This window comes from Bombina bombina, chromosome 1, assembly GCF_027579735.1.
Source record: "Bombina bombina isolate aBomBom1 chromosome 1, aBomBom1.pri, whole genome shotgun sequence".
Classification (NCBI taxonomy): Eukaryota; Metazoa; Chordata; class Amphibia; order Anura; family Bombinatoridae; genus Bombina; species Bombina bombina.
This window is the reverse complement of record NC_069499.1, coordinates 1,289,296,490-1,289,322,669: the sequence shown is the minus strand read 5'-3', so window position 1 is coordinate 1,289,322,669 and position 26,180 is coordinate 1,289,296,490. Positions and strand designations below refer to the sequence as shown.

The 26,180-nt window shown below is 41.1% G+C and overlaps 1 protein-coding gene across 1 annotated transcript in view; it reads right to left on the bottom strand.

Annotated features, from left to right (window-relative positions):
• SLC7A10 (solute carrier family 7 member 10) overlaps positions 1-26,180 on the bottom strand; it is a 171,221-nt gene that overhangs the window by 28,341 nt on the left and 116,700 nt on the right. The window contains exons 3-7 of the mRNA XM_053695063.1: positions 18,745-18,896; positions 7,817-7,942; positions 6,193-6,346; positions 1,323-1,446; positions 1,128-1,231 (exon numbers count right to left, since the gene is read on the bottom strand). Of these exons, the coding sequence (XP_053551038.1) occupies positions 1,128-1,231; positions 1,323-1,446; positions 6,193-6,346; positions 7,817-7,942; positions 18,745-18,896 (660 nt within the window). The remainder of the gene's footprint in view (positions 1-1,127; positions 1,232-1,322; positions 1,447-6,192; positions 6,347-7,816; positions 7,943-18,744; positions 18,897-26,180) is intronic.

The following is a 26,180-nucleotide window of genomic DNA, read 5'->3' as shown; positions in this document are numbered from 1 at the left end:
TATATATATATATATATATGTAAAAATCTATGTCTGTATATCTATCTATTTGTATATCTATCTTTATATATATCTATATATATATATCTATATATATATATCTATATATATATATATATATATATATATGTATAGATATATATTTAAAGAAGAAAATTTAAATGTTAAGAACATTGGAATGTGAAATTTTGATAACTACCTTCGAGTTTAGTGCTGTAGGGCTAACATGCTTTAATTCTCAAAGGGCCTGATTCAATAAAACTCTCTGGACTGTTACAATTATCTAAGCAGTCTTGTCTTGTACTGTAAGGTCCCTCAAAGAATTTAAGGCAAATTTTAGCTTGAAAGCTGTTTATCTTGCTATGTAGTAATGATGGAAAAGAGAGACACATACATTACAATATAACGGTCAAAAACACCACCAACATTTTTGTGTGATTTCTCTCCTTGTCTGCGAGTTTTTGATCATTATGTCTTTACGGCTCCATTTATTAAGCTGCCAAGACAGCGTTGGAGTCTCAGCGCTTAAAATACCTACTGCTACTTAATCTCTCCACCACCTAAAGTGTGGCGGATTTCAATCAATCCGATCAGATTTGCTCGGGATGATTGACAGCCCCGGCTTGCATGCTATTGGCCACTCACCGCAAGGCTGGGCCAACAAGGTTTATGATACTGAACCTCGTCTGCTCGACAAATGATAAATGGAGCCCTTAGTCTCAGCTGGAAAATGGTGGCTGATTCCCTGCTGGACAAGGTTAAATTCAGCCTGTTTTTTGAGCAGCAGCTTTTCTTCCAACCAACTTCAGAGTTTTTACAAGTGATGCTGCTTTGGATTTTTTAGTGATAATAGTTCCTTACTAAAATGATCAAATTAAACAGTAACACATTTCTGTAAAAAAAATTGTATAAAATAACTAAAAATAGAATTTTAAGAAACAAAAGTAAAACAAAAACATATTTTTATCCATTTAGTAATGCTAAATCATGATTTCTTGTTAGTACAATTTTTAATGCAACATCTCCTTTTCTTAAGAAAATCACAGAAATGATTATATTTAGTGATCAGATTGATATGATGTTAGCCTCTAAAAACTAAATTGTTAGATATTTTTTTACCCTCTAACCTTGATGAGGTAAAGAGGTATCCATTAATTCCTCCGAATGTGGAGAGTGCCACTGAGACAGGCATGATCCAGGAAAAATATCCCAAGAGTTTCTCTCCAAAGGTCTGAGGTAACAGAAGGTAAAGAGGTGTACTGAGAAGCACAGAATGCAATGCACATTTTGTCTTAAAGGATCATGGGAATTATTTTACTTACAACAGCAACTGCATTAGAAGACATTAGCTCTTGAGGTGACATTGCTGTAAAATAAGCAATGTTGGTGAATGTGTACACAAACGTCACCAACGGAATGGAGATGAAAATGGCACGAGGTAGATTCCTAAAAAGAAGCAAAGATTTTATCATATAGAGAAATATGATGTAAGATATTTTGACTATGCTTCTACTCTTCATTTGTTGGATTTCACCAGATGCTTATTTCAATTTAAAGTGACATGAAACCCACACTTTTTCTTTAATGACTCAGATAGAGCATGTCATTTTATACAACTTTCTAATTTACTTCTATTATTAATTTTGCTTTGGATCTTGGCATTCTTTGTTGAAGAAAACACCTATATAGGTTCAGGAGCAACATTGCATTACTGGGAGCTAGCTGCTGATTTGTGGCTGCACATACATGCCTCTTATGATTGGCTCACCTGAAGCACTAGTAGTGCATTGATGCTCATTCAACAAAGGATATCAAGAAAATAAACCAAATTTTATAATAGAATTTTATTGGAAAGTTTTTTCAAATTGTATGCTCTATCTGAATCCAGAAAGAAATGTGGGATACATGTCCCTTTAATGCAACTCTAGACCCATAATATTACCTAAAAAATCTATACCATTGTAAGACATAACTAAATCTTCTTACTTTTACTTATAGCGGTTCCTCTTATTCTTCACTAATTATGCCTTTGTATTTTGCATTCATAATAATCTGAGAAAGTCACCGAAAAGGCAGTTATGGACAGAATATATTTATGCATAAAATGACGCTAGTTGCATTACTGTTGCTCCTTCAAAGTTGCTGCCTAAGCCAGGGGGTGCTTGTGACCTATGCCTCTGAATGCCTAAGCTAAAGGGCGCTTGTTACCTATGCCTTTGGATGCCTAAGTCAGGGGTGCTTGTGGCCTATGCCTCTGGATGCCTAAGCCAGGGGTGCTTGTGGCCTATGCCTCTGGATGTCTAAGTCAGGGGGTGATTGTTGCCTATGCCTCTGGATGCCTAAGCCAGGGGGTGCTTGTGGCCTATGCCTCTGGATGTCTAAGCCAGGGGGTGCTTGGGACCTATGCCTCTGAATGCCTAAGCTAAAGGGCGCTTGTTACCTATACCTTTGGATGCCTAAGTCAGGGGTGCTTGTGACCTATGCCTCTGGATGCCTAAGCTAAAGGGCGCTTGTTACCTATGCCTTTGGATGCCTAAGTCAGGGGTGCTTGTGGCCTATGCCTCTGGATGCCTAAGCCAGGGGTGCTTGTGGCCTATGCCTCTGGATGTCTAAGCCAGGGGGTGATTGTTGCCTATGCCTCTGGATGCCTAAGCCAGGGGGTGCTTGTGGCCTATGCCTCTGGATGCCTAAGCCAGGGGTGCTTGTGGCCTATGCCTCTGGATGTCTAAGCCAGGGGGTGATTCTTGCCTATGCCTCTGGAGGCCTAAGCCAGGGGGTGCTTGTGGCCTATGTCTCTGGATGTCTAAGCCAGGGGGTGCTTGGGACCTATGCCTCTGAATGCCTAAGCTAAAGGGCGCTTGTTACCTATACCTTTGGATGCCTAAGTCAGGGGTGCTTGTGACCTATGCCTCTGGATGACTATGCCAGGGGGTGCTTGTGACCTATGCCTCTGGATGACTAAGCTAGGGGGTGATTGTGACCTATACCTCTGGATGCCTAAGCCAGGGGGTGCTTGTGACCTATGCTTCTGGATGTCTAAGCTAGACGCTGCTTGTGGCCTATGCCTCTGGATGCCTAAACCAGGGTGTGCTTGTTGCCTAGGATTCTGGATGCCTAAGCCAGGGGATGCTTGTTGCCTAGGATTCTGGATGCCTAAGCCAGGGGATGCTTGTAGCCTATGCCTCCGGATGCCTAAGCTAGAGGGTGCTTGTGACCTATGCCTCTAGATGCCTAAGCCAGGGGTGCTTGTGGCCTATGCCTCTGAATGCCTAAGCCAGGGGTGATTGTGGCCTATGCCTCTGGATGTCTAAACTAGATGTTGCTTGTGGCCTATGCCTCTGGATGCCTAAGCCAGGGGGTGATTGTGACCTATGCCTCTGGATGCCTAAGCCAGGGGGTGCTTGTGACCTATGCCTCTGGGTGCCTAAGTCAGGTGGTACTTGTGACTTATGCCTCTGAATGCTTAAACCAGGGGTGCTTGTAGCCTATGCCTCTGGATGCCTAAGTCAGGGGTGCATGTGACCTATGCCTCTGGATGCCTAAGCTAATGGGTGCTTGTGGCCTATGCCTCTGGATGCCTAAGCTAGGGGGTGCTTGTGGCCTATGCCTCTGGATGCCTAAGCCAGGGGTGCTTGTGGCCCATGCCTCTAGATGCCTAAGTCAGAGGTGCTTGTGGGCTATGCCTCTGGATGTCTAAGCCAAGAGGTGCTTGTGACCTATGCATCTGGATGTTTAAGCTAGAAGTTGCTTGTGGCCTATGCCTCTGGATGCCTTAGCCAGGGGGTGCTTGTGGCCTATGCCTCTGGATGTCTAAGTCAGGGGGTGCTTATGACCTATGCCTCTGAATGCCTAAGCTAGAGGGCGCTTGTTACCTATACCTTTGGATGCCTAAGCCAGGGGTGCTTGTGGCCTATGCCTCTGGATGACTATGCCAGGGGGTGCTTGTGACCTATGCCTCTGGATGACTAAGTCAGGGGGTGATTGTGACCTATACCTCTGGATGCCTAAGCCAGGGGGTGCTTGTGACCTATGCCTCTGGATTTCTAAGCTAGAAGTTGCTTGTGGCCTATGCCTCTGGATGCCTAAGCCAGGGTGTGCTTGTGGCCTAGGCTTCTGGATGCCTAAGCCAGGGGATGCTTGTAGCCTATGCCTCTGGATGCCTAAGCCATGGGTGCTTGTGGCCTATGCCTCTGGATGTCTAAGCCAGGGGTGCATGTGACCTATGCCTCTGGATGCCTAAGATAATGGGTGCTTGTGGCCTATGCCTCTGGATGCCTAAGCCAGGGGTGCTTGTGGCCCATGCCTCTAGATGCCTAAGTCAGAGGTGCTTGTGGCCTATGCCTTTGGATGCCTAAGCCAGGAGGTGCTTGTGACCTATGCATCTGGATGTTTAAGCTAGAAGTTGCTTGTGGCCTATGCCTCTGGATGCCTAAGCCAGGGGGTGCTTGTGACCTATGCCTTTGGATGCCTACGCCAGGGGGTGCTTGTGACCTATGCCTCTGGGTGCCTAAATCAGGTGGTACTTGTGGCTTATGCCTCTGGATGCCTAAGCCAGGGGTGCTTGTGGCCTATGCCTCTGGATGCCTAAGCCATGGGTGCTTGTGGCCTATGCCTCTGGATGCCTAAGCCAGGGGTGCATGTGACCTATGCCTCTGGATGCCTAAGCTAATGGGTGCTTGTGGCCTATGCCTTTGGATGCCTAAGCTAGGTGGTGCTTGTGGCCTATGCCTCTGGATGCCTAAGTCAGGGGTGCTTGTGGCCCATGCCTCTGGATGCCTAACTCAGGGGTGCTTGTGGCCTATGCCTCTGGGTGCCTAAGCCAGGGGGTGCTTGTGACCTATGCCTCTGGATGCCTAAGCTAGGGGGTGCTTGTGACCTATGCCTCTGGATACCTAAGCTAGGGGGTGCTTGTGACCTATGCCTCTGGATGCCTAAGCCAGGGGTGCTTGTGACCTATGCCTCTGGATGCCTAAGCTAATGGGTGCTTGTGGCCTATGCCTCTGGATGCCTAAGCCAGGGGTGCTTGTGACCTATGCCTCTGGATGCCTAAGCTAATTGGTGCTTGTGGCCTATGCCTCTGGATGCCTAAGCTAATGGGTGCTTGTGACCTATGCCTCTGGATGCCTAAACTAATGGGTGCGGCCTATGCCTCTGGATGCCTAAGCTAGGGGGTGCTTGTGGCCCATGCCTCTGGATGCCTAAGTCAGGGGTGCTTGTGGCCTATGCTTCTGGATGTCTAAGCCAGGGGGTGCTTGTGACCTATGCCTTTAGATGTCCTTAGACTGCTTGTAGTTTTGATACTGTCTTTATTTACTTTTTTTAAAGATAATACTTCTTCATAGATAATATGTTTATTTTATAACCCAAGCATCTTATTAATATTGTCTACCAAAAAGTGCCCATTGTACTTAAAAAATAAAGAGAAATGAAATTACTTTTTTTTATTTTATAACCATAATATATATTAACAGTTAAAAAAAGAATTGCTTATATGAATCATGGATTTGTAAAACAATAATAATAGTAATAATTTATTAAGCACTGGAATTGCAACCAATTAAATTAAACAGTATGATAGGGTAGCCCAGCAGAGGAGTGCCAGCACATTGTCACCACACTGGACCTAGGAATAAGACTTGTCAGTTGTGGCCTGAATATAGCTATCCTGACTCTTACTTGTTCTTTCACATAGAACAGTGTTTGTAAACCTTTTTGTAGCAAGTACCCCTGCAGGCAAACATTTGTTACCTATGTACCCAAAATGAAACACATAAATATCTAAAACTCTAATGTGTGCAAAAAATGGAAATTGTGGGTATCACATGATTTGACAAAATTGTATCAGATCTATTAATCAGTGAAAAAATACAATCATCTGATCAGCGTTTCTGTTTTTATTTATCTGGCCACTGATTTCCCTATCTAAGGTGAATTAGTGACAGAGCAGTAGGCCAACCTATGTAGTGACATATTCACACCGTCAACTTGAGTACTCAGATGTCACACAGGACAGATTCTAAGGCTTTCATTATATCACGTACTACAGGTTGAGAAACTAGGGCATAGATCACAACCCTCTAATCTTTAGTGATTAGGATACAAAGAATAACACAGCAACTGAATAGTTGTGAGCGGCTGATAGTGAAAAGCATTAGTTACAGCATAAGAAAATGAATCATTGATACTTTTTACCTTCTGGGGTCAACCAGTTCTTCTGTAACATAATTGAGGAAGTTCCACCCGCTGAATGCAAATGATCCTTGTAGAAAGGCTAATGCTAACTGGCCCACTGTTGGGACCATCCAAAAATTAAATGCATTGGTTGGCTTCAGTTCTTCATAGTTTCCTAAGGATTAAAATGCAGTTTATTGACATGTGAAATATATCCAAGTTTAGCTATCACTAATTTTCTATACATAACTCAAAGCCCATATGAAGTTTGAGATCACTGACAGAGTTTCCAAGGATAATCCAATTGGTCAGGAATAGCATTATATACTTTGTTAAAGGGACACAATTAAACTTTCAGATAGAAGATGACATTTTAAACATCTTTGTTAATTCCATTATCAACATATGCACAGATTTTATATATTTTTCTGAGGCACCGGACACTACTGAGCATGTGAGTTCACTGTGTATACATATATGAGTCTGTAACTTGCTGCTGACTGTTATACTGTGATACAAGGGGCAAATGGAAGAACATTTTGAAATCTACTGCTCATTTGAAATTCTATTACATTCTAATTTTATTATCGATTTGTTGGTTATGCAATTCTACTGTATTTAAAGGGATACTAAACCCAAATTATTTAATGATTTAGAAAGAGCATGCAATTTTAAGCAACTTTCTAATTTACTCCTATTATCAATCAATAAGCACAGCGCTATCGAGGGTGCTGAACCAAAAATAGGCCGGCTCCTAAACTTAGATTCCTGCTTTTTCAAATAAAGTTAGCAAGATAACAAAGAAAAAATGATAACAGGAGGAAATTAGAAAGCTGCTTAAAATCGCATGCTCTGTCTGAATCATGAAAGAAAAAATCTGAGTTTGGTATCTTTACAATTTACTTTTTTTAAAAATGTACTTTTATCGTCAAATGTACTTTGTTCTCTTGAAAACTAAACCTAGGTAGGCTCAAATGCTAATTTCTAAGCCCTTAAAGGTCGCCCCTTATCTGAATGCATTAGACAGTTTTTCACAGCTAGAGGGCGTTAGTTCATGTGTTTCATATAAATAACATTGAGCTTGTGCACGTGGAGTCAGCACTAATTGCCTGAAGTGCAAGTCTGTCAAAAGATCTGAGATAAGGAGGCAGTCTGCAGAGTCTTAGATACAATGTAATTACAGAGGTAAAAAGTATATTTCTATAACAGTGCTGGTTATGAAAAACTGGGGAATGGTAAATAAAGGGATTATCTATCTTTTTAAAGAATAATGTTTTTGGTGTTTACTATCCCTTTAAAGTAAGTATAAAGCCTTAAAAAAATAAATTTAAAGGAAACTAATAAATACTGATGAATTTTTGTCAGTACAGTTTTGTTTTCTTTAAGTTTCGTTGATGCATTCATTTGGATATTCGTTTTCATTTACAAAAACAAAAATTCAATTTGTCCTAAAGTTACTTTGCATTCTAGACATATATGGCAAGATTTTTAGATAGGAACTAGAATGGATTCTAAAGAACCTATGTGAGAATGTGAGAAAAGCCTAGTTACACATTTATATTATCTCTGTACCATTTGCTGTATAGCTTCCCACTTAATGCAGTGGTATGGTTTATAAACATAAGGTGAAACAGAAGTTTGTTACCTTTAAATATCTGCATAAAACCCACTACAATAATGAGGCCCAGGGCTAGCAGTTTGCCGGCAGTGAATATGTCTTGAATGCGAGTGGCCCATCGTACACTTGTGCTGTTCACCCAGGTTAAAAGTACTGCATGTAGGAAAAATAACTCCAATTAGAATAAAATGTGTAAACTGAACACATTTCCTCAGGAATAAAAGGTTACTAAATATTATAAATTCAGCTTTCCAAACAAATTCAAATGTCATATTTGCAAGGTTCCTTTTAGTAGTTAGTACAATGTAAACAATAAAAAAATCTTTTGCAAAATCCCAACACGCAAAACATTTCTACTGTGTTTAAAGGGACATGGTACTCCATGTTTTCCTATGAATTGCTAGTATTGTCTACAATACTTAAAGGGACGTAAATGTTATAGCGCTGCGGAATCTGTTGGCTCTCTACAAATAACCGATAATAATAATAATAATAATAATGTCAGATTTGAAAATCAAAAGAAGCATTTTTTTTTTTTTCCAAAAATTTTTATTTCAACAATAATAGAAGTCTGACATATAAAGAAAATTCAATACGGTCAGTGATGAAAGAGACACGCAGGCCTCTATAATCTATCAGATGAACTATATAAAGAGAGGGTAAATATCTCACATATGTTTCAAATACATACAATAACATCCGATAATCTTAAGTAGTGAATGATGAATAAGGAGGGGGAGGGGGAAGAGGTGATGAAGAAGGGGAGGAAGGGGTAGATGAAGTGCTTGTCTACTAGTAGTCCTTTTTTATGATTTGATGACAACATTAGGTGCCCAGGTGGTATCGTAGCTTGTACCCCAGTCTGCCCAGATAAGTTTGAATAGGTCAGATCTGTCCAGTGCTTGGAATATACTTTTCTCCATTGTGTAAATGTATGCCATCGAATTTAATATCGAAGGCAAACTAGGGAAGGACGTAGTTTTCCACGCCTTGGCAATTGCCGCTTTAGTCGCGGTTAATAGGTATATGCTTAAATAAGCCTGTTGTTTAGGGAGAGAATGAGTCCCAATGTGGAGGAGGGCATTAGCGGGAGTCTTGAGAAGGGTTATACCCAAATCAAGCAGAACACGGAAACAGGAGTTCCATAAGGGTACAATTTTAGGGCATTCCCACCAAATATGTAGAGCGTCCCCTGTCTGTCCACAGTCACGCCAGCACAAAGGCGAGGCTGAACCATACATTTTGGCCAGTCTCGTGGGGATATAATACCAGTGCGTCAGTAGTTTGTAGTAGGTCTCAAATAATGTGACACAATGAGGGTGAAAGTTTGTGGGGAGAAAGTGGTATTGAGGTAAAGCTCCCATTTAAGTTAATGGGGTAGTTTGTTGTTTGCGTAATCTATTCCCTTGCTGCCATACAGTTTCCCACATTGTGCGTGGGCGAGCCAGATCAGGTTTGAAGCCCCAGCTTATCAAGAAGCTTTTCAACCTGATATGTTCAAATCTCATGTGCATTGGGTATAGAAGAGTTAGCCTGTATTTCCTCAAGTGTATGGAACCTCGGTTGTGGGGAAGAGGACAAAAGGTCTGAGACCCTCTCCACTCCTAGTTGTGCCCACTTTTGGGGATGGGAATCAGGGAGGCCTAAGAGTAAACCTGAAAGGGAGGTAACCGGAGAGGGGTGTGGCGCTATGTGAGGATAATGTCTAAGCTTGGCCCACAGCCTCAGGCATTCACAGATAATGGGGTTAGTGATGTTTAAAGTACGTCGGGAATGTGGAGGGGTCCATATTAAATCTGGTAGATATATGTGGTGTGGTAAAGAGGCTTGTTCAATGGTTTTCCATTTGCCGGGAGATTTTATCGCTCCCCACTGTGAAATATGTGTTAACATTGCCCCCTCATAGTAGCGGAAAATAAAGGGGGAAGCTATCCCTCCTCGGTGTAGAGAACTCTGTAGAATTTTATGTGCCACTCTAGGGGGTTTGCCAGGTGTATTTGGTGAATTCACTTTAAAACTGGTGGAGCAGGTATCTGGGAACTCTGATAGGAAGACACCTAAAGAGGTATGTTATTTTAGGTAAGAAAGACATTTTAAGGGCTGTGAGTCTGCCTATACAGGAGATGTGTGTATAATCCCATTTATTTTTCAGAGTGCGTAGTTCAGATAATAGGGGGAGATAGTTATCCTTGATGATCTGAGGTATGTCATGTGATATCTTAACCCCTAGATGCGTGACAAAATTGTCAACACAATTGACTTTATGTTGGGTTTTGAGGCATTGGATCACAGTTTGGGATATGCCCCATGTAAAAATTTCGGTCTTGTCTATATGCAATTTATAAAAGGATAGCTGTCCAAAAAAGTCAAGGGTTTCCTTGATCCTGGGAAATGAAGACAGAGGGCAAATAGGGCTATTTTAAGATTTGTACCATGTAGGGTAATGCCATCAATAAATTTATCCGATCTGATTTTTTCTGCAAGGGGCTCTATAGCCAATGCAAACAGCAGGGGCAAAAGGGGGGCATCCCTGTCTAGTTCCATTGGAGATCGAGAAATAAGGTGAGTGATATCCTAGCCCTTTCACAGACGCAGTGGGAGTAGAGTATAATGTTTGGATAGCTGTTCGAACAGTTTCGGGGAACCTCCCATAAATAACTCCACCTAACTCAATCAAAAGCCTTCTCTGCATCCAGTGAGATGACAGAGAAAGGCCTATGCAATCTGGTAGATTCAGTGAAAATGTTAGGTAATCGCCTAGTGTTGTCAGGACCTTCCCGATTGGGTATGAACTCTACTTGGTCTAGATCAATAAGATGGGGGAGCAGAAGGGAAATACGTTTAGCTAGTAATTTAGCGTAGATTTTTACATCCATATTAATTAGGGAAATTGGCCTATAACTAGAGCAGAGAGAGGGGTCTTTAAAGGGTTTTGGGATGGTAATAATTGTGGCTTCCAGGAACTCACTAGAGAATTTGCCTTCCTCTTTAGCTAAGATAAAAAACCGAAGGAGTAAAGGTGAGAGCTCGGTAAGATACGTTTTATAAAAAGACACCGGGAACCCATCTGGGCCTGGAGTTTTGAAAGCTTTCATGTTTCTAATGACTCCTTTAATTTCTCTAAGTGTAAAGGGAGTTGTGAGGGAATCACGGTGTTCGTCTAGGAGAGTTGGAAGCTTTAATTTTTCCAGAAATGTTCTGATGTCTAAGGGGGTGGTTGATGCGTGGCCTACTGACTCTTCTATATTATACAGTCCTGAATAAAATTTAGCAAAACATGTGCCTATTTGCGATGGTAGTTGGTAAGTCTGGTTCCCTGATTGTATGTGGTGGATTCTAGTGGTGCTTGTCCTATGTCTTAGTTTATTGGCTAGGAGGGTGTCGACTTTATTGCTCTTATAATAGAAGAGTTGCTTCAGTTTTAAGAGGTTGGATTGAATACGTTTTAGTTCAAGGAGGCCTATGTGTTTTCTAAGTTTTGTGATTTGCTCTGTGAAGAAGACCGAAGGTGAGGTCCGATTGGAAAGTTCTAGGCGGCGTAGTTCAATGTGGGACTGAGACAGGGACAAACCAGACTGCTTTTTCAAGTGGGCTTGACGCCTAATAATGAGGCCTCTGATGGTGGCCTTAGCGGCTCTCCAGAGAGTGTCATCTCTAACCAGCTTGTTGTCATTTATTTTAGAATAGAACCTGATGAGGAAGGCGCCAGGAAAATTTAGACCCAGACTTTTCCTTCCCATTAGGTTGGTGGTAGTTGGGAAGATAGATGGATACCAGTGTGTAGGGAACATGATCTAGTTCGCAAACTAGGATTAAGTATCTGGCGTGGGAGTCTTTGATGATCTGAGTGTATTTAACAGCTATTCTCTTGTGAATCAAAATTGCAGTACCCCTGGCTTTTTGCGAATATGAAGCACACTGTGCCACAGTATAATCTTTAGATATCGTATATTGAGGGCCATCAGAAGTCCAGTGGGTCTCCTGGAGAAATACTATATTGGCATTGTGGTGCTTAAGGGACCTAGCCAGTAAACTTCGTTTGTGCGGGGAGTTTAAGCCTCTGACATTGTGTGTCAGGAGCTTAATAGAGGACATGTTTGTCAGTAATAATGATTGGGAGTCAGAGAAAGAGGTTTATCTGGAAGGCAGGGTAGGTAGGGTTAGAGAGTAGGGGTAGGGTTATATAGGAAAGGGGGAATGGCGAAAATAGTCCACCTCTGTGGAACCCTAGCGTGGGTTTCTGACGGGGGGGAGAAAACAACAATAAAACGCAGAGGTCAACCGTGTTAACCCTGCTCTGCAGACATAACTTACTTTAACTTATATTAGAAGAAGTTCAAACTAAACAGTGAAAACAACACACTAAACTATAACATGTAAACTAGTATTAACTGTTAGGCATTTTCCTAGAAAAATAGGTCTACCTCTCCAAAGTGTCTTAATATAGAAAAGAAAAAGGAGTGGTGGAGTTCAAGTTGGACCTTGAGGTGGATTGGTTTTTGACCTTTTTGCTCTTTGCTCCTTAGAAGACCACTCAGGAGCCTATGCTCTCAATTTCGGGTTTGTAATTGGCTGTAAGGGAGACATATCTGAGCGAAGCCCCCAGGATGTAAGAAGAGTCAACCCCTGAGGAAGGGTGGATATCACATAGGTTTGGTTATCTTTTATGACCACTAGGTTTGTTGGGTGACCACAACGGTATTTGATGTTAGCCTTACGAAGAGCCGACGTGACCGGTTGGTATGTTTTGTGATACTGCAGGGTGTGTGAAGAGAGGTCCGCCTGCATCAGTCTGTCTTTGTAGACATAACTATGGAAGCAGACTATTACGTCCCTTGGTTTCTCCATAGGAACCGATCTGGACCTCAAGGCTCTCTCCATGGTGTTGACTAGACCTTCCGGGGCACCTATGAGTTCAGCATAAAGTTCTTTTAGGAACATTTGCAGGTCTGGCATCCCAACGCTCTCAGGTATCCCTCTGAAGCGTATATTATTCCGACGGGATCTATCCTCGATGTCTGCCATTTTGAACTCCAATTGCGTTAATTGTTCTGCTAGATTTTCTGTGTAGGATAAGAGACTGGTCTGGTCGACTGCTATATCATCCTGCTTACGTTCAAGTGCATCAACTCTTTCACCTATTTCAGATATGTCTTTCTTCAGTTCTGCAGAAGTTTGTTGAATCTCTTGTGTAATAGAACGTGTCTGGTTAGCCAGCATCTTCTGAAAGGTAGATTTCGTGATGAAATGGTGTGAAGGAGCTGCTGAATGAATGCTTGAGTGGGATTCATCATCGGGTGATTCAGGGTCACTGAGCTCTGCATTCGGGTCTATGGCAGAAACCTTCCCAGATTGAGTAAAATGATCATATACTGTCTTTTTGGCGACAGTGGGGGTCTTCGCCTGTCTCATAGAAGTATGAGGCATCCTTAAAGGTTGCAAGGTCCAACTCCTATTAGTATAAGAGGTGTTAAGTAATACTGCAGAATTACACTTTGCTAGGACAGCTTGTTGTACTTCATATTTAGTGCCTGCGGAGCAGGGGTGGGTGACATCCCGTCTAAGCTTCTAAGACATGATGGTTAACTTAGTGGCAAGATGGCAGTGGAGACTGGGGTAGCAATAGTTAGTGTGCAAATAGTGAGTTGTAGGGGGTAGACTAGATCCAGAAGTGCCCGGTCAGGGGCCACCGCTCAGAGGTCAAGGTATAGTGTCCAGGTATGATCTTGGGGCCAAAGTTGGTGATAAATAAGCGTGAAAGCAATGTGCTGTCCCTTGGTGCACACAATTTCAGTGAGGCCTAGTAGACCCTTATAAGGAGAGCTGGGGGAGGGTATAATGTGCCTACGGAAGCAGGTAAGCTAACATAGAGCTGTAGGCAAATCTACAATCTAAAGCCCCAGGGTATGCACTAGTAGGCTCTTGCAAAGATAATGATGGTGCTCAGAGACTTAAGGTAGGGTCAGGAGGCTTCAGGGATGTATGGTGTGAGAGTGTACTTTTGTTCCCTCACCTAGAAGTTCCACGTGAGTAAAGGCCTCAGGGTCCTACTAACCAGTACTTCCCCAAACACAGAAGGGATGTGGGGATTGTTTCTGACCTTAGGGCGTCCCAGTTCTGGAGCTCCGGATTCTTCTTCCTGCAAATGGCTGGCTTGTATTGATTCCCTGAGTATCTAGGCCCTTCGTGTAGGCCCAAGATGGCGGCCATTCGCGCCACCTCCACAACAGCTGCAGTAACACTAATCCGGGGATGCTCCAAGGCCCACGGAACTTCACAGATATCTGGTGGGCCTCTCCAACCCCCTCTCACTCCTCTCCTCAGGTCCTTTGGCCCTGTAGTCAAGAAGGCCCCTCAGCAACTCCAGGGACGCAAACGATGTCCGTGAACGGACCTGCCCTCTCCAGCCCTCGTCGTCAGCTTTGTCCGCCGAAACAATCCCAGTCGTTCAGTGGCCCTCTGGGGCAACAACAAAAAACCAGAGGCGGATGGCAAGCGGTCAAAGTTATCTACCGGCCTCTCCCCAGGATGACCCTCCTTCTCTGCAGTGGGGAAATGCCGGTCCTGTGTGCAGATGAGTATCCGCCTCGATGGAAGAAGGGATCGCCTAGGCAGGGATTTAAATGATAGTAACATAGTCTCCAGAGCGGAGCCCCACTCCTCCGGAGAGCTAAAGCACCTGCCTTCTCAGTCTCTGCTGGTCTTAGCTGATTGCCTCGCTATTACAATGCTGGTAGGAGGTCCAATTGCGGTGCAGACCACTTCTAAGTCAGGATCCCTCACTTGTCGGGTGTAATAAGATATATTAGCCCTGAATGCTGTCTTTTATTGTGGGCAGAAAGCTCTTAAAAGTGACTTTTGTAAGGCACGTTGAGCAGAGCTCCTCACAGACACGTCTGCTCAGTTTGGCAGTTAGCTCCGCCCCCCGAAACATTTTTTACAAACACTTTCATGATAACTTATCTTGAGCATGTGTCTCCCCAACCATAAGAGCCATGACATATATGAGCATCTGACACCAGCAAATGCGTGGGGGAGCCAGCTGGGATATCATATAGGACACTAATGGCACTCAAGTGCACATGGCTTACTTGCATATGCTAGGGGAGCTGAATGCATAGCACAAAGCCATGCACTCTATATGCAGAGCAGTAATCACCAACAAACCTCAAAACAGCAGGAAATGTCTGTGTGACAAAATGGTGGAGAATTGGATGATGTGTATAAATCTCCTTTTGGTTAAAGTCTACAGAAAGCCTTTGCCTATTGATGAGGTAACTGAGCTGTAAAGCTGAGAAATAGAGGAGAGAGACAGGGTTATGAGTATGGAGCAAGATGCTAAACTCAAAAACTATCTCCAAGATTACAAGTTGTGCGGTATGGCTTTACTGTTTAAAAAATGGCCTTTAGTGCGGAATGATTAGCTACTCGGTATTACATGTCGCACGGTATGGCTTTACAATGGTCGTTATGGCTTATACCGCAACAATCTATTCTGCATTAAAAGACCTGTAGTTATGGATTTTGCGAAACAAAAAGGATTCACAAAACCCATAAAAAATATGTTACAAGTACACTATCACCCATAAACTACACTATGAACCACTAAACCACCATCCCCCAGCATCACAAATAATAAATAAAGCTGTTAACCCAGTGGCGTCACTAGGGTTGGTGTCACCCGGTGCGGTAAGTTATGGTGTCACCCCCCCCCCCCAAGAAAGCAGACACACACAAAAACACAGGCAAACACACATTCAAACACTCAGACACACTTAAAACATACTCAGATGCACACACAAACACTCGGAAATACACTCAGACACACACACAAAAACACACACACAAAAACACTGAGACACACACACACACACACACAAAAACTCAGACACACACATACAAAATATGTAAACTGCACTGCATTAATTATAAAGCTCATGCCTAGAGCTGCTCCCTGGCTCAGCAGAGCATCAAATGAAAGATAAACAGAGCACTCTAAAAATAAATCACTAAAGAAAAGTTTTAGGCGCAAACTATGAAAATTCTGCTCTCTGACTCTGTTCCAAGTCTGTCAGTGCACAGCCCCGGGCCGCGTGCCTACCGCTTCTTATGGCCAATCACCTCTGCACTCTGCCCACCCCCAGACCCCCGCCCGCCCTCCTACCTGTTCAGTGTGCACTTAGTGTTCCGTAACCGTAATGGTCTGGTGGGCATCATACGTGGCTCCTTCACTTTAAAGACAGTGTCAAACAGTCATGCGGTCAGGTGCCAGGCATCCCCTCATGATTTGCCAGTTCCCGTTTAGAGAGACAGCACAGCAGTGAGTGACTCCACTGCTCCACATGTCACTGAGCAGTGAGCACAGATAGGCAGGCAGGTTTAGGCTAGCAGCGCAACTTTGCAAGCCCCACGGCATGCCCACAACATTCATAGCGAAATTGGGCAGGGGAGAAGCAAAGTACAAACAAGCAAAAGCAGCCGGGAAAACTATTTGTTGAAATTGCAGCACTGGCTCAAGGGGCAAAAAAATTGTGTGTCTACATCTTCCCCAGTCCCACCAATGTTCACAAATGCCAGCCCCTCTAATAAAAAAAAATCTATGCATCTCAACATTGTATTTCTTTGAATTTCAATAAAATTTAAAAAAAAAAAAAAAATTTTTTTTTTTTTTTTTTGGGTGTCACCCCCTGGTGAGAGCTCCTGTGTATTACCTGGCTGTCTGGCGTCCCTCCTGGTTCCTGATCCCTGGCTTGTTCCTGACTCTGTTGTTCTCCTTGTTCCTGATTCCGGCTCGTCTGACTATTCGCTTTGGCTCCTGACTAGGCTCGTCTGACTACCAGCTCTGGTTTTGATTCCTAGCTTGTTATTTGACTTGTGGACTTTTTTTTATTATTTTTTGCTATTAATAAAGGTGTGATTATTTTTGCACTTCTCGTCTCAGTCTGATTCCTGGCATCCTGACAGTTAGGGTGTTAGGTTTTTGTAAAACTTTCTTTTCTCTATAGACTTCAATGGGGAATGAGAAAATGTGGTAGCGATTTGCAATTGAAGGTGTTAGGTTTTTTTCCTACTTTTTATCTCTATTGATCTCTATGGGGGAATACACGCACGAGCACGCCAAGTCGGAACTTGGATTTTGTGCGGTATGTCGCTTAACGCACCATACCGCATGACAAAAGAAAGTTTTATGGTGACTTGTAATGGCGGGGCTATGGAAATAGCGATACGGCCCCATTTCACACGATGTGTATGCAATAGCTATACCGCACAACTTGTAATCTTGGTGTTAATGTGCTCTGCACACACTAATACATTTTGGACACTATGAAAATTGCAATAATTCCTTAATTCTGGATTATTGTGTTTTATATTTTGTCTTATCTTAGTGAGGGAGATTGTGAAGTTTGTTACGAAATGACAGCTCTATGCGTAGATGTAACCTCTTAAAAGGACATTAAAGTCATTTTGACTTTTCATCAAAAACATGGTATTGCAAACTCAAAGTATATTACATTAAAATGGTGTTCCTCTAATGATGAGAATGAATAAACATCTTGATCTCATGCTGATAGAGGTGTGTCACGCACCAGCTACAGAACTGTGGGACTTTTCATTATAAGCCAGAGAGTAATCTGTTCCTCTGTATGAGATGTGCACAAAAATGCATTCTCAATTTAAAGACCAGTTTGAATCATTTAACTTTGTCATGCAAAGAGAATAACATCTTAAACAACTTTCCAACAAACTTGCTACATTCTCCTTATTTCCTTTGTTGAAGGAGCAGCAATGCACTACTGGGAGCTAGCTGAACACATAGGGTGAACAAATTACATTAAGCATATATGTCCAGCCACCAATCAGCAGCTAGCTCACAGTAGGGCATTGCTATGAATACCAAGAGAATACAACTAGTTAGATAATTGAAGTTAATTGGGAATTTGTCTAAAATTGAATATCTGAATCATGAAAGTTTATCTTTGACTTTATTGTCCCTTTAATGCTTATAATAAATAGAAGTGCTGTAGTGTCATTTTTATGGCAATCTGAAGAACTGTATCTGCCATCTAGTGGGCTTGCAGAACAAAACAAAAGGAAAATCATTGATTATAAAATTGAAATAAAAGCAACTATTACTTTAGAAAAAGAAAGCTGGCGATTTGGAATCATCTCTTAGTACAATAATTAATTAGTATAATGAAAAAGACAATTATCTAATTAATGCTTTTTTTTCTCACTGCAAAAGATATAAAGTTGTGCAACAGGGTCTCTCCTGTGGTTTTCTGGAGCAGGATGCGATTGGTGGTTCATATGAACATTTGCTTCTCCTGATTGGTTCACAGACCCATGTCCTTCTGAAAAGCAGTAATACTTTGGGCCTGGCAGTACAACTTTAAAGGGACACTAAACCCAAATTTTTTCTTTTCTGATTCAGATAGAGAATGCATTTTTAAGCAACTTTCTAATTTACTCCTATTATGAAATTTTCTTCATTCTCTTGGTATCAATATTTGAAATGCAAGAATTTAAGTTTAGATGCCGGCCCATTTTTGGTGAACAACCTGGGTTGTTCTTGCTGATTGGTGGATAAATTCACCCACCAATAAACAAGCTCTGTCCAGGATTCTGAACCAAAAAAATAGCTTAGATGCCTTATATTTCAAATAAAGATAGCAAGAGAACGAAGAAAAATGATAATAGGAGCAAATTAGAAAGTTGCCTTAAAATTGCATGCTCTATCTGAATCCCGAAATAAAAAATTTGGGTTGGTTCAGTGTCCCTTTAATTAAATGCAGAGGTTTCTTGAAAAAAAAAAAAAAAATCTGTCCCAATTATCTACTCTTAAACCGTATCATTTTATAATATGATTGCAGTTTTTTTTAATGTCTTACTATTAAGAAGTTATTAGACAACCACCTGTTTCATAAGGGATTTACTCAGGCCCTTGTAATACATACATAAGCAGACGATGGAGAGTACTCTGGAGGCATTGTACGGAGGGATGCAGTCTGGGAATACAGGCTGGAGGACGTAGTTTGAGAACGTTAAAGTGATCACTGCCAGGCTGGTTGGATACATGATCAGTACAGCACTCCAGAGCAGGAGGAATCTGTAATTAAACATAAAGGGGATGTAAAACAGACATGAAAGTTTTCATAAATGCATAATCTATAAACCAGGAAGTAAATAACCTTTTAAAGGGACAGTCTACTCAAAACTGAATCACACACAAAATAATTAATCATGCACAGAAAACAAAAAAATTGTTTTGTCTAATTGTTTTGTTTTGTCGCTTTTCCATTTAATTAAGCTCAGAACACAAACACCTAGATAAGAGTTTTGCATTAGAGGCTATGCGGTGCTAACGAGCGGTTTATGCTCACCACTCACTTACAGACAGCGCTGGTATTACAGGTTTTTACAACCCAGACAAGAAGTGAGCGTTGAGCAAAATTTTGCTCCTTACCGCACTCCAATACCAGCGCTGCTTACGTTAGCGGTGAGCTGGTGTAACGTGCTCGTGCACGATTTCCTCATAGGAATCAACGGGGAGAGTGGGCTGAAAAAAAGTCTAACACCTGCCAAAAAGCAGCGTAAAACTCCTTAACGCATCCCCATTGATTCCTATGGGGAAATAAAATTTACGTTTACACCTAACACCCTAACATGAACCCCGAGTTTAAACAATCTTACACTTATTAACCCCTAATCTGCCGCCCCCGACATCGCCGACACCTACATTATATTATTAACCCCTAATCTGCCGCTCCGGACACCGCCGCAACCTACATTATAGTTATGAACCCCTAATCTGCTGCCCCCAACATCGCCGACACCTACCTAATATTTATTAACCCCTAATCTGCTGCCCCCAATGTCGCCGCCACCCACCTACACTTATTAACTCCTAATCTGCCGCCCCCAACGTCGCTGTCACTATATTAAATGTATTAACCCCTAAACCTAAGTCTAACCCTAACCCTAACATCCCCTAACTTAAATATAATTTAAAATAATCTAAATAAAATTACTATTATTACCTAAATAATTCCTATTTAAAACTAAATACTTACCTGTAAAATAAACCCTAAGATAGCTACAATATAACTAATAGTTACATTGTATCTAGCTTAGGGTTTATTTTTATTTTACAGGCAAGTTTGTATTTATTTTAACTAGGTACAATAGTTATTAAATAGTTATTAACTATTTAATAACTACCTAGCTAAAAAAAAATACAAAAGTACCTGTAAAATAAAACCTAACCTAAGTTACGATTACAGCTAACACTACACTATATTTAAATAAATTAACTAATTTAACAACAATTAAATACAATTAAATTAAATTAATTAAGGAATTAAGGTAGAAAAAATCCTATTGGCTGATGCAATCAGCCAATAGGATTGAAGTTCAATCCTATTGGTTGATCCAATCAGCCAATAGAATGCGAGCTCAATCCTATTGGCTGATTGGATCAGCCAATAGGATTGAACTTCAATTCTATTGACTGATTGCACTGACCACTTCGCCCAGCTTGGATGAAGACTTCTCCCGGCTTCGTTGAGGACTTCGGCCTGGTTGGATGAAGACTTCTCCCGGTAAGGTGATCTTCAAGGGGTTAGTGTTAGGTTTTTTAAAGGGGGTATTGGGTGGGTTTTAGAGTAGGGTTGGTTGTGTGGGTGGTGGGTTTTAATGTTGGGGGGGATTTGTAATTTATTTTACAGGTAAAAGAGCTGATTACTTTGGGGCAATGCCCCGCAAAAGGCCCTTTTAAGGGCTATTTGTAATTTAGTGTAGGGTAGGGCTTTTTTTATTTTGGGGGGGCTTTTTTATTTTGTTAGGGGGATTAGATTAGGTGTAATTAGTTTAAAAATATTGTAATTTGTTTATTATTTTCTGTAATTTAGTGTTTGTTTGTTTTTTTGCACTTTAGATTATTTAATTTAATTGTATTTAATTGTTGTTAAATTAGTTAATTTATTTAATTATAGTGTAGTGTTAGGTGTAATTGTAACTTAGGTTATGTTTTATTTTACAGGTCAATTTGTATTTATTTTAGCTAGGTAGTTAAGTATTTAGTTTTAAATAGGAATTATTTAGTTAATGATAGGAATTTAATTTAGATTTATTTAAATTATATTTAAGTTAGGGGGTTAGGGTTAGACTTAGATTTAGGGGTTAATAACTTTAGTATAGTGGCGGCAATGTTGGGGGTGGCAGATTAGGGGTTAATAAATGTAGGTAGGTGTCGGCGATGTTAGGGACGGCAGATTAGGGGTTAATAATATTTAACTAATGTTTGCGAGGCGGGAGTGCGGCGGTTTAGGAGTTAATATATTTATTATAGTGGCGGCGATGTCCGGTTTGGCAGATTAGGGGTTAAAAAATTAATTTTAGTGTTTGCGATGCGGGAGGGCCTCGGTTTAGGGGTTAATACGTAGTTTATGGGTGTTAGTGTACTTTTTAGCCCTTTAGTTAAGTTTTATGCTACAGCGTTGTACCATAAAACTCTTAACTACTGACTTTAAAATGCGGTACCAGTCTTGACAGGAGAGGGTGTACCGCTCACTTTTTGGCAGACTTGTAATACCGGCGCTATGCAAGTCCCATTGAAAAAATAGGATACCCAATTTACGTAAGTGGATTTGCGGTATTTCCAAGTCTGGCCAAAAAAGTGAGCGGTACACCTGTACCTGCAAGACTCGTAATACCAGCAGGCGTTAAAAAGCAGCGTTAGGACCGGCCAACGCTGCTTTTTAAGCCTAACGCACAACTTGTAATCTAGCTGTATGATTTTTCCCCTTCCTTCAGAAAAGGAGAACTGACCCTGCTACATGCTACAAAGTAATAGATTTATAATTGATGGAGATAATTACAATCTGTTCCTAGTTGCTGATAAGACTACAAAACAATAGAAATGTTTTCTAAAAAAATGTATTGGAAAGTGCTTAAAAACATTTATTTTAACTGAAGATCTTAAAAGGGATAGTTTACCCCAAAATGTGCTCTCTTTTAATTTGTTCCCAATTATCCACTTTACCTGCTGGAGTGTATTAAATTGTTTACAAGTATTTCCTTTACCCTTATATTGGCATTTGAAATAGTTGAAATAGTTGATTTGGCCTTAGGTCCAAGCTATAGATATATCAAAAAAGGGGGGGGGGGGAAAGAAAGATGGACATAAAGTGCGAGCACTCAAAGAAAAAATGAAAGAAAAAACAAAATTACCATGCCCTAAAGGCAAAAAGGAGAGGGAAATCTAACCAGGGGAATTAAAATATAAATTTTATTTAATAAATAATTAATAAAGTTAGTGTCATGTCGGTGTATTAAAACTTAGATTAATAACTGAGAGATGAGTTGGCAACCCATAAGTAGCAATAACTTAGTATATCAAGTAATATATCAAAATAACCCAAGAGGGAATCGCACCAAAATACTATAAAAGAGTCTCACAACAATGAATTAAATTCGATTTTATACTGTGAAGTGGTGCAAATACAATGGTAACTTGCGAAATAAAAATTAGATGGTAAATACTAAGAAAAAACTGAGGAGCTAAGAATTAGCAAGCTGCTAAAGAGAGCACCGTTACCAATTAATACCTATACCAATTAACAGTATAAAGAGGCTTGGCCTTGCAACAGTTAAAGTTAAAGCCAGAAAATAGTGCAACTCGAAACGCAGCCAATATCTTTTAAGGCACAGTACAGTTAAAGAAATAATAGGGTTGCCAACTCAGGATACTGCCTGATGTGCATTTTGCCGACAATGTTGATTTTCCCTTGTTCTCTCCAAGTATTGGTCTTTGGGACAGGTATAAGATAAAGAAGCAGGTATATGTACACAATGTGATAAAGTAATGAGATCTGATTATACCTACAAGCTCAACCCATTTTACTGGGTTGTGGCTTCAAACACAAAATCAGCTTTTTCACATACACAAATAAACCTTAATAAGCTCATTCTCATACATTTTATACTGCAGTTGGTAAAAAAAAAGTAATTGGAAACACAGTAAGGGAAAAATAATTTTACAGTATACTGTCCCTTTAACAATGCAGTGCTTAGCTGCAGGATATATAATATTAATATAAAATGACTTTAATATAAACAAGAATAGTATTCCCCTAAATTCACATATTCCCCAATATCTACTAAACTGATTTGTCTGTTTAACCCCTTAATGACCGAGGACGTGCAGGGTACGTCCTCAAAAAAAAGGCAGTTAACGCCTGAGGACGTACCCTGCACGTCCTCGGTGTGGAAAGCAGCTGGAAGCGATCCTGCTCGCTTCCAGCTGCTTTCCGGTTATTGCAGTGATGCCTCGATATGGAGGCATCCTGCAATAACCTTTTACGGCCATCCGATGCAGAGAGAGCCACTCTGTGGCCCTCTCTGCACCGGACATCGATGGCCGGTTTCGTTGGTGGGTGGGAGCCGACTTGGGAGGCGGGTGGGCGGCCATCGGTGTGCCGCATGACGTCAAGGGGGGCGGGATCGGGGGGCGCGATCGTCGGGCGCGCGCACGGGCGCGCGCGTGCACGGAGGGTGGCGGGCGGGCGCGTGCACGGGGCGGGAGCGGGTGGGAACCGCTACACTACGGAAAATGTTTTAATAAATAAACCTAATCTAAGCACAAAAAGTGATCATGGAGGGGATCATGGAGGGGTGGGGGGTTGGTTTTGTGTGGGGGGAAGCTACACTACAGAAACTTTTAATAAATGTATAAAAAAAACATTTTTTTCTTCTAAACTGGGTACTGGCAGACAGCTGCCAGTACCCAAGATGGCGCCCATTAAGTTAGAGTGGGAGGGTTATAGAGCTTTTTAGGGGGGATCAGTGAGGTTGGGGTCTAAGGGGGGATCGTACACATCAGCATATGTAAATATGCTTCTTTTTTTTTTTAAAAAAAAAGGGCCAAATACCTTTTATTTTAGTACTGGCAGAGTTTCTGCCAGTACTTAAGATGGCGGGGACAATTGTGGGGTGGGGGAGGGAAGAGAGCTGTTTGGGAGGGATCAGGGGGTCTGATGTTTCAGGTGGGAGGCTGAGCTCTACACTAAATCTAATATTAACCCTGCAAGCTCCCTACAAGCTACCTAATTAACCCCTTCACTGCTAGCCATAATACACGTGTGATGCGCAGCGGCATTTAGCGGCCTTCTAAATACCAAAAAGCAATGCCAAAGCCATATATGTCTGCTATTTCTGAACAAAGGGGATCCCAGAGAAGCATTTACAACCATTTGTGCCATAACTGCACAAGCTGTTTGTAAATTATTTCAGTGAGAAACCTAAAATTGTGAAAAATGTAACTTTTTTTTTTATTTGATCGCATTTGGCGGTGAAATGGTGGCATGAAATATACCAAAATGGGCCTAGATCAATACTTGGGGTTGTCTGCTACACTACACTAAAGCTAAAATTACCCCAAAAAGCTCCCTACATGCTCCCTAATTAACCCCTACACTGCTGGGCATAATACACGTGTGGTGCGCAGTGGCATTTAGTGGCATTCTAATTACCAAAAAGCAACACCAAAGCCATATAAGTCTGCTATTTATGAACAAAGGGGATCCCAGAGAAGAATTTACAACCATTTGTGCCATATTTGCACAAGCTGTTTGTAAATAATTTCAGTGAGAAACCTAAAGTTTGTGAAAAAATTTGTGAAAAAGTGAACGATTTTTTTTATTTGATCGCATTTGGCGGTGAAATGGTGGCATGAAATATACCAAAATGGGCCTAAATCAATACTTTGGGTTGTCTTCTAAAAAAAAATATATACATGTCAAGGGATATTCAGGGATGCCTGAAAGATATTAGTGTTCCAATGTAACTAGCGCTAATTTTGAAAAAAAGTGGTTTGGAAATAGCAAAGTGCTACTTGTATTTATGGCCCTATAACTTGCAAAAAAAGCAAAGAACATGTAAACATTGGGTATTTCTAAACTCAGGACAAAATTTAGAAACTATTTAGCATGGGTGTTTTTTGGTGGTCGTAGATGTGTAACAGATTTTTGGGGTCAAAGTTAGAAAAAGTGTGTTTTTTTCCATTTTTTCCTCATATTTTATAATTTTTTTTATAGTAAATTATAAGATATGATGAAAATAATGGTATCTTTAGAAAGTCCATTTAATGGCGAGAAAAACGGTATATAATATGTGTGGGTACAGTAAATGAGTAAGAGGAAAATTACAGCTAAACACAAACACCGCAGAAATGTAAAAATAGCCTTGGTCCCAAACGGACAGAAAATGGAAAAGTGCTGTGGTCATTAAGGGGTTAAGTAAAAGGCAGCATAGCATAGCATTTTTTCCCTGTACAGGTATGTTTGGGCATTTTCTTTTCTTTTTTATTTAAATACTTGGAATATTTAATTTCAATAATTTATTAATATTAATTTATATTTTCTATGTGCTAAAATGTACATAAAAGGCATACAGCTAGATTACGAGTTGTGCGTTATGAGTGAAAAAGCATTGTTATGGCTCTTTTTCACTACTGCTGGTTTTACAGGTGTTGTAAGTATAACTGCACACCTTTTTGGCCGTCATGCAATGTAAGTACCACACTTTTTAAAAAGTCCTTTTTCAATGGGACTTCCACAGCGCCGGTATTACAAGTTTGCCTGGCAGGCCAAAAAGTGAGCGGTACACTCTATAACCACAAGATCTGTACCACCACCTGAAAGTCAGTAGTTATGAGTTTTACGTTACAAAGCTGTACCATAAAACTCATAACTAAAGTGTTACAAAGTGCACTAACACCCATAAACTACCTATTAACCCCTAAACCGAGGCCCTCCCGCATCGCAAACACTAAAATAAAATTATTAACCCCTAATCTGCTGCTCCGGACATCGCCGCCACTATAATAAACATATTAACCCCTAAACCGCCGCTCTCCCGCATCGCAAACACTAGTTAAATATTAATAACCCCTAATCTGCTGCCCCCAGATTAGGGGTAAATAATATTTAAATAGTGTTTGCGATGCGGGAGTGTGGCGGTTTAGGGGTTAATATGTTTATTATAGTGGCGGCGATGTCCGGAGCAGCAGATTAGGGGTTAATAATTTTATTTTAGTGTTTGCAATTCGGGAGAGCCTCGGTTTAGGGGTTAATAGGTAGTTTATGGGTGTTAGTGCACTTTGTAACACTTTAGTTATGAGTTTTATGGTACAGCTCTGTAACGTAAAACTCATAACTACTGACTTTCAGGTGGTGGTACAGATCTTGTGGTTATAGAGTGTACCGCTCACTTTTTGGCCTGCCAGGCAAACTCGTAATACCGGCGCTGTGGAAGTCCCATTGAAAAAGGACTTTTTAAAAAGTGTGGTACTTACATTGCATGACGGCCAAAAAGGTGTGCAGTTATACTTACA